General features: G+C 46.7%; 1 protein-coding gene across 7 annotated transcripts in view; it reads right to left on the bottom strand.

Annotated features, from left to right (window-relative positions):
• Nucleotides 1–5,393: 5,393 nt before the first annotated feature.
• Nucleotides 5,394–13,083, bottom strand: part of CHST10 (carbohydrate sulfotransferase 10) — a 38,523-nt gene continuing 30,833 nt past the window's right edge. For 6 of the 7 annotated variants that reach the window (XM_057496939.1, XM_057496937.1, XM_057496940.1 and 3 more), the window contains 3 exons: nucleotides 11,499–11,733; nucleotides 9,308–9,413; nucleotides 5,394–7,211 (listed from right to left, as the gene is read on the bottom strand). In XM_057496939.1, the coding sequence (XP_057352922.1) occupies nucleotides 6,674–7,211; nucleotides 9,308–9,413; nucleotides 11,499–11,733 (879 nt within the window). In that variant the 3' untranslated portion in view covers nucleotides 5,394–6,673. The remainder of the gene's footprint in view (nucleotides 7,212–9,307; nucleotides 9,414–11,498; nucleotides 11,734–13,083) is intronic. The other variant, XM_057496942.1, reaches the window with a different exon arrangement.

Below are 13,083 nucleotides of genomic sequence, written 5' to 3'. Positions count from 1 at the left end.
ACAAATTCTTTCCAATAATAGATAACTGACCTGAGGCTTCCTTGCAGGAGAGCAGGAGTTAGGTTTATTTGCTCCAATATTTAGGTGGCAACCACAGAAAGCCTTCAAAGACATGCAGGAGAATGACAGCCTAGTTTATCCACCTTTTATATTTCATAAAAGTTTGATGCATGGTAAGGCTCTGTTTTCCTAGGAACTATACTTGGCTCTGTAATTCACTGACGGTGTGTGCTCTGGGAAGAAGGTAAGTGGGTTGAAATTTAAGAAAGAGGGTTTTCTTCGCTCTGCTACTCACTAATTGTTTGATGTTTAAGGTGCGTTTGTTGTACACAATATGTAGTTGGGTCTTGTTTTTTATCCACTCTGGCAATCTGTCTTTTAATTTGTGTACTTTGACCATTCACGTTTAAAGTTATCATCGATGTAACTGGATTCATATCATTTTTATAACTTTTCTATTCACGGTGCTTGTTCTTTTTCTTCTATTTGCTCTCTGTGGTTTTGAACATTTGATATGATTCCATTTTCTCTCTTCTCATAGAATTCCAATTCCATTTTCTCTTTATCTTGTCTAGCAGTTGCCCTCAAGTTTTCATGTACATGTATAGCTAATCTAAGTCCACCTCCAAATAACACCATCCTGCTTCATATGCAGTGCCATCTACTGATATGCCCATCAAAGGCATTCTGAATTTCTGTTACATTGTGGATTTCTAGCATTTCTTTTCGATTTTTCTTAGTTTCCATTTCTGCTTATATTACCCATCCATTCATTCATGATGTTCTCTTTTTCTATTAGAGCTCTCAATGTATTAATTGGTTATTTTAAATTCCTTGTGAGTCTGGTTGATGCTCTTAAGATTGTGGGGTTTTGTTGTTGTTGTTGTTGTTGTCTTGGCAGGCCTTTCAATTTTTTGTTAAAATTCAAACACAATGTATCATGTAATAACACTCAGGTAAAAGGCCTTTAGTGTGAGGATTTATGTTAATCTGACTAGGATTTGGACTGTTTAAAATTTGCTGTAACTGTAGGTGCCAGTGGCTTCAGCTTCCTGCGGTGTCCTTGCTGCCGTCTCCCTGGTCGTCTTTGGGCTTCCCTAAGAACTCCTCCTTAAAGAGAGTCTGTACTTTGCAGCTTTCAGCTGTAATTCAGTTTTTATGTTTGAATCCTGTTGATGTGGTGACAAGCAGTGGGGGAGAGGAGCCATCCTGTAATTTTAGTAATTCAATCTCAGCCTTTTACTGGGCCTCTCTCTCTGGCTGGGCCCTTCACAGGGATTCTTAGCATTTTTTCACCCCTGAGGTGAGACAGGAAGGCTTGAGGAGGCTAGAATTGCATAAATGCCCTTCTCCTATGTAGGATAAGACTATGTAAAGTCTGTCCTCATAAAAAGGCCTTTGTTGTTCACCATGTAAGAACTTGTTCGTTACGCTTCAGAAGATTGGAGATTAATGAGAATTAGGCTTGGGGTGGATTAATGATTGTGCACAGAATTTTATTGTTGTTAACAACCATTTGATCAATAAATATGAGAGATGCCCTCTCAAAAAAAAAAAAAAGGCCTTTGTTATGGAGAATGATCTGGCCGCCTTTCTCCTCCACCTGCCAGGGGACCCAGCAAGGGATTTTTCTTGACTTTTCATCATAAGAAACTGTTGGGGTTCCTGAAGGTAAAACCCATCAAAATCTGGAGTATCTCCTAAGACTGTGGCTTCCAGGAGTTTCTCACTCTCAAGCTAGCCCACACTCAACTTCCAGAAATTTATCAGTTACTATACAAGTGATCCTACCAGTTTATGGCTCCAGTAGCTTCTGCTCCAGGTATGCTGATCTCAGCTATGAATCTCACCCATCTCTGTGGAGCTGTCACCAGGAAATGTGTATTAAGGCAGGAATTACATTTCCAAGCTTCCTTGAAATTGCTCGGTGCCAAAGGAACAAAACAGAAGGCATATGTCCCAATTCCACAACTGGTCCATAGTAATGTCTGCAGTGTTTCCCCATGCTCTTACCCATCTCCTGGAGGCCAAGGACCATGGACATGATGGAACCATAAGATGGAAAAATCCCTGCGTACAAGGAACAGACCACTAGATTGCTATATGCACAAAAAATAATCATTTTGTTGTTCTAAGTCACTGAAATCTTGATGTTTATTTGCTACAACAGCTAATGCTACCCCATCTAATAAAGAAAGTGGTGTCTGGATATCTGGGGCCATAGTTACAGAAACCTAAAATAGTTTAGTGAATAGGGTCCAGGAGGCAAAGACATAGACATGGTAGGCTGGGAAGATTGGGACTCATGTCAGCTGTGATGCAGTGATGAGTGAAACGGTCATGCAGGACAATATGGATGATGAGATGACAGACTGTCAGAGAAAATGATGGGAAAGAAGCAAAGTGCTGATGTATATGGACTGTTTCTCCATATGTTTATCAAGTTGAGAGAGAGAAGGAAGTCAAGAGAGGGAGAGAGAATTGGCTAAACTGACAAGCATACAAAAAGAGTCCAGAAGTGTGGGTCCTTACAGTGTTGCAAAAACTGAGTGTTTAGAGATACCAGATAGTAGGAAATAAAACTGAAGAAGGCTTTGAGCAAAGGCCCATCAAGACTTACCAAGTAAACACAGTGACTCTGCCTTGAGGAAATTACAGATAATGGATATATTTCCATCCAAGCCTTGTTTTAGATGGCTTCAAGGTAACTACTATTAAACTGACAGATTTGCCTGAGGTGGAGGAAGCAATGATGTAATTTCTGCTGCCCACCCCCTCCCTAGTCCCCACGTGCCTGCCACATCTGCTGGAACCATGCCCACTGACCGCAGCCTGTGCTGCCAGCTCCAGCACCTCCCTGGCCCTTCTCCCATGAGCTGCTGTGCTGCTTGGCTCTGGAAGCCCACAACCCTGGTGCAGGGCTTGGCATGTCCAAGGGGCTTAGAAAACATACCACAAACAACTTAGGCTTCATCAAACAGGTGGTGAGGCTCCCTTGGTCTCTCATTTAGCTGCCATCTTAATTATTTTTCCCCTTTGAATGGAGATTTCTGCTGTTTCCTGTTCCTGGATATTCTAGGTAAACAGGCCGTGCTGGTGATGCTGGAGTTCTTGTTTGAGGAGTTGAAGAATGAACTTAACAAACACTCAAGGTGGCAGAGCCAGTGAGAGGCTTTTATTTAGAAATAAAGTGAGAGGACAGAGTTCCTGGCTCACACCAGGAGGGGACAAGAGAGGCCGTAGTGGTGGTAGTGGTGCATTGTCTAGGGGTTTATAGGCAATTGAGAATTTTTGGGAACGTGAAAAAAGGCTTAGGTGTGTGGACTTAAGTGGTCCCTGAATATTTAGATTACTTAATGTTAACACAAGGGACTTCCTGCTGATTTCTCGCTGAGATATTGGATTGAGGTCTGGGAGCATATCAAACACTGCCTCCCAGCCCCCAACGTGGGCTGAGTTATTGTCTGTTTGCTAGGGTAAAGAGTAAGTTAAGAATCTTACTTCTTAACTTCCTGGGTGTTAAAATGCAATCTTATCTTTAAGATGGAATCCTTCCTGCCTTTTACTATATTGTTTACAGCTGGGCCTGCATGCTAAATTAGTTGTCCAGTTTGCAAATCACCTCATCAGGTCTGAAGGAGGAAAGACAGCACATAGGCCTGGGTCTTTAGCACACTAAAGTCAATCTTATACATGATTATAAACGATTAGCATAATAAAAACATGGGCTACTTTCCTTTATCTGGGGAATATTAACTGATCTCACTGAAGAATGACTTTAGAGCTTAATGTTTAACACGGAATTTTGGTAGGGGGTTTCCTTGCATGTAGTTACATGGCTCTGACTGTAATTATCTTGCCTTGCTTTTTCCAGAGGCCCTCACCCTACTCTGACTACACCCACAGTCCCTGTCTCACTGGGGTTTAGAGCAGGGAAGTGGGGTGGCAGTAGAGTGAGTAGTAGAGTATGGGGAGTGGGGGCCTGACATCCCCAAGTAACCCTCTGGCACCCCTCTCTGGTCAGATGCTCTTCCTCTCAGGGATCCCTGAGATGGAGGCTGTCCGGGTCCCTGCACACAGCGATCTTCTGGGTCCCTAGAAGGGCAATCTTTGGTATCCCTGTGTACAGGGGGCCACCATGAAAACTATCTGGGCTCTAGTGTTTACTCTAATGGCTTTCAACATAAGACCAATAAAACTAAAATGTATGAGGAGAGAAATCCAGGAAGAGAAAAGCCATTTAAGACACAAGCTTATTAAATCAACTCAGTGTTATTAAACTTAAAGAACTGCCTTTTCTGCCTTAAGAGCACTTGCAGGATGAGTTGCTTATGTTTCTTTCAAATCCAAGCTGTGTTCTAAGTTCTCACCCATTTTCCACGGGAATGAGCTGTTCTCCTTGCCACGTGACGACCCCCCTTCCCAGCCATGTCTCCACCACCCAGAGCTTTGCCCCAGGCCCTACCCCACAGTGGCTCCTCCTGGCCCCACTCCACAGTGTACCCCATCTGACCCCGCCCCCAGCCCAGCCCATGGTGGCCCCTCCTGGCCCCACCCCATGGTGGACCTCCAACCTACCCAGATCCTGGGCAGTGCCAGGGTCAGCAGAGAAGGCCCAGTGCTGAGGCAGGGTGCTGCCAGGAAGGACAGGGCCAGGTTTGCCCAGGTTGTGTCTGGAAGCTCTTAGGCAGCAGTGTGGGGAAAATGCCCTTGGTGACAGTAGTGGGCAGCTCTTCTTGGGCTAAGAAGGGATGCAGTGGGGCTTGCAGACAGAAGGTGGTTAGGATGACCTCAGTGGAGGGTGAGGGCTGCATGACTCCAAGGGGACTGGCTGTCCAGGGTCAGGAGCACATATTCTGTACATAGTGTGAAATGTCCAGACATTCTGGTGACAATCTATACTTGTTTGGCAAGAAATGTTAGGAAAATTGACCCAAATGACAGAAAAATGACCTAAATCTAAATGTGGGGTGGGGCTGGGGGTGGGGGTGCAGGGAGCTAGCATCCAGGTGTCCAACCTTTTGTTTCTGAGAAAAAAATTACTTAAAAAAAAAATCAGGACTAACTTTAAGGCCTTAAATTCACATACATTATTCACAGTTAGATTTCAAATGGGAAAGAGGTCATCAATCAGGCATGAAATAATTTAACAAGACTTCACTGAAACTTTATAGAAAAATAACCCGTACATCCCTTGCATGTCAGTTGAGAGGGAAAGGCTACCCCAGGGACTTGCCCCTTTGTCAACATCGCAGTCGGCCACCCTTGAGCCCTGCTTCCTCTCCCTGGTCCTGTTGCCAGTAGCCATCTGAGAAGGCGGAGCTGCCCAGCATGGTGCCAGGCTTAGGGGACCATGCGTGGCCACAGAACACCTCCCCTGGGACCACAGCACATCAGGTTTGGCACATATGTTTTATTTTACTTTCACGTTTACAAACTCACGAAGCCATTCTGATAAAGGGAAGGTTGAGGCTGTTGGGAAGAAAAGCTGGACTCTCGGGCACTAGGAGCGTCCCACCAGGAAATTGTCCCGTATCTCAAGGGCTCTTACTGTCTCACAGCACCTGAGACACTCGTCAGTTCCTGGAAGATGCATTACTGGAGGCTGCCTTGGCCCAGGGTTTATTGCTGGTGAACCTGATTATCCAACTTATAGTCCAGGCTGATGGCATTATCAGAAATAGGCCCCGTGGTGAGCATTTTGCTGAGATGAAAGGGAACTGAAATATGTAAACCTCATGGATTCTGCACTGCTAGCATGTTGCCTGGACTTGCCTTTGGTCCTGGAGGAGACAGGCAGAGAACCCTGTTGCCTATCCAGATGGGTCAGTTGAAGACAAGAGGACAATAATCAGGGTGGACATGCCCGCAACCACAGCAGCCTGAGCCCCACACACCAACCAGCCCTTCCTCTCCCCATGCCACATTCCCTTTAAGGCCCCCAAAATGTTCCCTTTCTCAGGTGGAAAGACTATACACTCCCCTCTTCCAAAATTGTGTCTCTTGGGCTGAATGAGATAAACACTTGGCAGGCAGAGGTTCAGAAATCCGGACCACCAGTTCACAGGCATGTGTTCTGGAAAGATGGACTGCTGAGATGTCATCCCTGAACTTCACAGAAACACAACAGTCAGGGAAAGAATGGTTTACCTCTGTGGTTATAGCAGCGCCAACATGGAAGCCAGAGGTGTAATTTTATTACTCAGATTTGATCCTGTTGTAGCCCCTGTGCCTTTTTCAGGCTGTTGAGCTTCTCCATCTCCCCCGAAAGCACTGGGTGCCATTCCTGTGATCCCTTGGGGACACGCAGGAGTGCCCAGCACCGGGCAGCCTTCAGTGCGCCTGCCTGCCTCTGACAACTGAGGAGAATGGCTTCTGATGCTGTGTTATGCTCCCTCCTGGTCTGTGAGACTGAAAGTGTCTCATCCTTGCCCCCTTCTGAGGAGAGCCCAGGCCTAAGAGCACTGGCAGGAGCCAGAGGCGAGGGCCTCAGCGTACCTATGTCCACACTAAGGCCTGATGGTCAGGGTCCAGCTTCACCTGCTGAGGGGCATAGGTCTGTAGAGACTGAGGGAGTCTAGGAGTGCAATGGCGCAAGTGCCATTTCTGTACTCAGATCTCCACCTAGCTAGCCCTGGTCTAACAAAGATACTTGAATTCACAGTCCTACATATTAGTTTAGCAAAAAATCTGGCTTCTGGTACCCAAAGAGCTTGAAGTCCCCTTCAAAACGTGCATACAGGCGCCGGATGTCTCGTTTGCTAATGCCCAAAAAGTACTGCTCCACCTTGGTTTTATTATACACGGTAATGCCTGGGGGAATGGTCGGGTAAGACACCAGGTGGTCTATGCCAGCTTCCTTTAAGATGTAGGGGGCATCATCCTCCAGGGACTCATGGTGACCAATCACACTGTACTTTATCTCGCAGGGAGCACAGAGTTCTACATACGTCACCCAGTGAATGATGTGGTCCCCAAACTGCAGGTCCAGCCATCTGTGGTTTGGATCACCCAGGTAGCGCACAAAATCTTCAAACTGGATGCCCCTGGTCTCTGTCCGGTTCTTCCTATATTTCCTGATGATTCCAGGGGCAATCTCATGTCTGTACCAAGGCTCAAAGCGTGGATTGTGAACAAACTTATCCTTAAATGCAGAAATCAGTCTTTCGAAGGGATCTCTTACGATAAAAAACTTGAAGTATGTTTTCAAGCTAAGGGAAAAAAATGAAGATAAGCAAGAGGTTAGCTTGATACTGCTGGTGGTAAAGGTTTTGGGAGGAGGTAAGATTGCGAGCAGCAGCAGCCACTGTTTGTTGATCCCTTTCCAGGATGAACCCTGTGATGAGAGTGTTACCTGCATCTCTTACTGAATCCACTCGCCCAGTCCTGGAAGCAGATCCCATTATTAACCCATTTTACGGTGAGAAAATGGAGGCTCAGAGCCCTGAACCATCCAAGACCACAGTTATCATCTTAGGGGGCCACTGTGCAGATATCTATTTAACCTCTGTTTTGCTTTATCTGAATTATTTCAAAACTTAAAGGACATTTAAAAGTTTTGCTCTTGCACTAAACTATGTTTTCTACCTTTATCTTGTATCTACCCACCACTTCAGCATTTTATTAAAAATAATAATAATAAACAGAGAAATGTGGTATCCACATATAAATCAAGTATAAAAATCAAATGAGTATTCATATTTGAACTGACTGTTTATAGTTCATAATGCATGAGCAAAATCAAAAGTTTCTGTGATGACTGCCCTTGTACTGTTCACCATGTAACTTATTTACTATGTGAGAATTTGTTCTCCATGTAAGAACTTGTTCGTTATGCTTCAAAAGATTGGAGACTGACGAAAATTAGGCTTGGGGTGGATTAATGATTGTGCATTGAGCATTGACTCCCCTATACAGAATTTTATTGTTGTTAACAACCATTTGATCAATAAATATGAGAGATGCCCTCACAACAACAACAACAAAAAGTACACACTTCCAATTGTAAAATAAATAAGTAACCGGGATATAATGTATAGCATAAGGAATATAGTCAAAATATTGTAACAACTTGGTATGGTGATAGCTGGTACCTAGAATTATCATGTATATAAATGTTGAATCACTGTGTTGAACACCTGAAACTAATGTAATGTAATACTGTGTGTCAACTACCCTTCAATAAAAATTAATTATCTACAAAAAAAAAAGGTTTGCTCCTGGGCAGAAAATTGTAAGGGCAGGGACTCTGAATTAGTAACAGTTGAGGCCAAATAAATTTACTCAAAGTGTACATTTTTAGAAATTCAGTTCAGCATTGACAGGGGAAGGAAAACGAGGGGGAGGGGCTAGGGAAAGTGGAACACGAGGCTTTGGGCTCCAGCCAGCAGGAAAGGTGGCCTGCAGTGGCACAGGGGTCACCAGTGAATGGCCTACAGTGATGGTGACAGAACAATGGTGACCTTGGACATTGCTGTAATTAGTGTGCTTACTCCCTGCCAGAAACAGCAGGACTTCAACCATTTGCTCACAAAACCCTGTGAGATCAGTGTCTCGGGAGTAACAGGCCTGCCCTGACCAGGGGCCTGGATCTCTGATCTAGCACTTAACACCTGCATCCTAAAGGTTCTGTGCAAGCCAGAAGGCTAAACAACAAGCGCCAGAAGCGATGAAAATAAAGCAGCTGAAAAGCAAGGGAGGTCAAAGTTAATCTGGTGCCTAGGCATTTGCGGCTTCTGTGTTCTCACTCCTTTTCAACCTTGTTCTGTGGGGCCACGTCACAGCTAATAGAGGACCTTCACCATATTAGCTAAGTGATTTTTTAAATGCCAGTCTCCATCCTTGCTGTGATCACGAGGTCTCTCTCCCTCTGCCTGTCTTGGTCCACCCCCTGAGCCCACTCTGGGGGACAGCTACTCAGAAGCAGGCATAATGTCTTAGGAGAAAATGAAAAACCAAGTAGGGGCTCCCTGCAACCTAAAGCCCTTTCTTTTGAAATAAAGGTCATATTCAGTAAGGAATCCACAGAACTTAACAAAACCAAAGCAGAACAGAAATGACTACTCATTTCTATTAAGAAAATTACGTACACATCATTTTAATGGACTACACAAAGGTAAAAGTGGAGAAAACGTTCTGAAATTCTTAGGAAGACTTGTGGATTTGTGCCCAATGAATGCCGGACACAGGCTCGGCTACCTCTCGCCAGGGCAAACCGAGAGCCCGGGCAGTCTGAGATGCACGCGAGTACAGACCTGAGCCCAGGTGTTACTACCTAACTCCTCTCCCTTTAGGAACCTGCTCCTACCGCTTCTGAATCTCTGCATCGCTGAAGGAGGAGAGACGAGGAAGGCCGTTCTTCTCGTGGTCATGAACCACATTTTCGGGGATCTCCTCGATGGAAGGAAAGGCTCCTGAGAACAAACAAGGGAGAAGGTTGGGCTGGCTGCTCTGTACCCCTTTCAAGAAAGATGCCCAGTTTCTTAACTGGGGCCCCATGTCCCCCACAAGCCCATCCCCCAAATCCAAGTTTAGGTCTTTGAATTCCAACTGCTTCTGCTGGCAAGATGAGGGCATGAAGAGAAGCCTTTGGTAATCCATAAGCCAACTGGAGGAAACAGATGAGCTGGGAGGAGGAAGGAGAGGGAGGGAGCAAGGGGTAGAAAATACGGGCAGTACCTACCCCCTGGTATCACCTAGACTGGGTTAAATCTGACATTTAAAAAGTATCACTGCATGCAAACAGACCTCCTAAAACCACAATACCTGCTCCACTCTAAACTAGGGGAAGATGCCAGAGGAGCAGGACATGAAGTGTACTGCTGATTTATGCCCACAGCCTGCACGGGCCCATCCCTCCTGACAGGCCAGGCTCTCCTACACCACATCCAACGTGCTCCTAGGCAACCTCACAGCATCCCAGACTGGCAAGTGGCAAAGATGTTCCGTGCTGGAGAAACCTGGTAATGCAGGGGCGATGAGCTCTATCTGACGTGGGGTCAAGGAGGACCAAGGGTGTCTGATAAGGCAAAGCAGGATCAAGCCACAGTGCCCACGGCTGGCTGCTGACTGGAACCTGGGTGTTGGCCCATCCCCGGATTAGAGAGCTGGGCAAATTTTTCACTCTTTTCTCAACTTAGACAAATGGCAATAAAGCACCATCATCCATGAAGTTCTCAGCCAAGCCTCAGTAAGCCCTCACACCCATCTCAGTGTTATCTGAGCTCCAGTCCAGAGCCTGCACTGCAGGCCACGGCTGGCTGGAGAGCAGGATGAACATCTGCTCTTAGGGGAGTGAGACAAAGCAGGTCTGTGGGCTCACACCCAGACCTGTTCAGAGGGACCTGTCCCTGTGCAGGTGTCTTTGGGAAACTGAAGGTGGCCACAGGACCGTCTCTTTTCTATTATACAACCCAGCAAACCCACTCCCATTGTTATCCTGCCCTTGTAAATGGCTGTTTACTTCTTTAAAGTCTAACACCGGAGTGGCAGGTATGAGAGACTTGTACATTGTCTTAAATTTGATCTGCGGCCCCATTCTCTGAGGTCAAAACTCCATCATACCGTCAGATTACTCACGGAGCACATCATCACACGCCAGATGGCACCAGTGTCTTTCCTCCCCTAACCAACTGTGCAAAGGTCAAATGACAGCAAACTGACAGCCAGCTCTAAGAACAGCAGGAGTGGTGGGCAGGATGGGACCCCAGGGCCACATCCCTCATGCTGAGGTCTGATTCCTAATCCAGCAGTCACACTGCTACTGACTGGGGTTTTATTCCTTCTGAAGCTGAATTTAAGGGACAGAACCCATAATCATCTTGGATAAGTTCACAGTAACTGGAGTTTAAAAAAACAAACATGGTGTCTGAAGAGTGGTGATCAAAACCTGTATGAGGTCACTTTTCAATGATCTAATTGGTCCCCAAATAAACAGATTTCCTGAAGTAAGTCGATTTGGTCCTCTGAATATGGACGCTCAGTGTAAAATGAGGACAAGTTTCTTTTTCCCCAAAAGGCACATGCTATTTCATCTGCAGGTGAAGAGGCCCCAGACCCTGTGGCAGAGCTCCCCTCCCAGGCAGGGGATACGGGCCCTTCTCATGGCAGCTTCCTGGTGGCTCAGGGAGTGTGCGGCATGACTTACCAGGATAGAGCTAGTGACTAGCAAAAATCAAGGCAATGCATCTGAAGAGGAGAAGCAAAGGGACCAACCTGGGTGGGCAGGCTGCCTGAGATGGGAATGCCACTGTGAAAGTGACAAGATCCCGGCTTTAGGGGTGGCTCCTTGAAAAACCATCACTATTAAATTAACCCCCAAAACTTCTAAAGTACAGCACTAACAAGAAAAACACACAGAGAAGAGTCTATAAGGCTCCCAACCTTTTCAGGAGAACTGTCCCTTCCCTTGGCTCCTCTCTGCTGGCTCCCCCCAGCCTCCACTGGTCAGTGACCCTCCCCAGCAGCCGTGATGTCCACTGCCCAGACGCTGCACACACCATTTAACACGATCAGCACTTTCTTCCACTGGGTGTTGCCCACTTTGGGGGTCTGGCAGAAAAGAATCTTGTGTTTGTCACAGACAAATATTCGGTCCAGGACAAACTTGGAGACTGTGGTGTGTGAGAGATTCTTCAGGGCTTCGTCCCTGCACACATTTCTCATGAGTTCCAGGCGCTCCATGTAGACGAGGGTCTGAACAAGCTGGCTGTCTGAAAGCATTTTCCCAGTTGGCTGTAACAAAATGCAAAGGGGTACAAGGGGGTCCTTAGTACAACACAGGACAAAACATGGCAGGAGCCCTCAGGAGCCCTGGCCCCTAACCTTGAGCTGAGTGTTTGGTCACAGAGGGCGAGAGCCAGGGTGGCCTGCACAGAAACTGGAGGACTCCGCAGGGAGACCCCTCCAGGGGCTTGCGGTTCAGACTACGTAGGTATGTCAAACCACACCAGTTCAGACACAGCTGGCCCTCATGTTTCTTCCTCCTTGGTTTGGGCAAGCTGAGGAGGTAGGAGGGCCGTCTGCCTGGCACTTTGCTGATGGGCTATGGGCCAGGATTTCTGGGGACCAGCAGGGCCTTTAGTGAAGGCCAGTTCCTGCTCACTTCGTTCTCCCCAGCATTTCCCTCCGTGTAATTCTCAAGGCCCAGATGTGGACTGGACCTACAGACCACTGTCTACATACACGTGGCTGTCTGAAGGTACTCTGCTACACTGGTGTATCTGCTTTAGTAATTTAAGAAAATACCCTAGGTTGTTCAGATTAGGTTTTTAAAATGTAGAAACCATCACTCCACATCCTCAGGGATGAGGGTGATGATGTTTCTCTGTAACACAGTTTAAGGAGGGGAGGGATTTGCTTGGCGATCCTGTCAGTCATACCTATTTAGCTGCTGTGAGCAGCTGGAGCACATCGGCCCTGGTTTCTGCTCCAAGAGGTTAACAGACCAGGTGAGAAAATCTGCATGAACTGGGTGGGGGAAGGCTCTGATGCCAGAAACCCCTGCTTGTCAGAAAAATGGGCCTAGTACTGGGCTGAAGCAGGCACGCTGGAAGCCCATGTCAGCCCCTGGACCCTGGGAGCTGGCCCAAGGCACAGCCTCGGGCCAGGCTGCTGACATCGGGGTCCAAGCTGCATGAGACAACTGCCACTTTTCTTCTGTGACATTTCAGTCTTTGAAGTTTGATCACCCCTGAGTTATCTGGAACAGGTATCTGAATTGCTTTTTCTCAAAAAAATAAAGAACAGTATATAGGAAGTATAACTTCCAGCCCATGAGCAGCTGAGACAGCTCTTCTGTTACCTTCACACTTAGAACACACTGTGAGTGAAGAGACTGTCACTCTCCCTAGGCAGTCCTGTGGCTTCCCTGCAATCTGGCACTGAATGACACAGGGAAATCCGAAGCCCCCACTGCCACATCTTTGTAGGCAACTCATTCTCAGTAGCTGGGTGCTTGTAGATTTTTGCTGTCATGACTCTAGCACATTAAGTCTTGCCAGGGTATGTCAGCACAGGTGGCCTCACTGACTTCCCAGAGGGCAGCAGGCCCCTCCACCTATGTCCTCAGCTAAGGATGTGGGT

The sequence above is a fragment of the Manis pentadactyla genome, chromosome 2 (assembly GCF_030020395.1).
Source record: "Manis pentadactyla isolate mManPen7 chromosome 2, mManPen7.hap1, whole genome shotgun sequence".
Taxonomy (NCBI): Eukaryota; Metazoa; Chordata; class Mammalia; order Pholidota; family Manidae; genus Manis; species Manis pentadactyla.
This window is presented reverse-complemented; position numbering and strand designations above follow the sequence as displayed.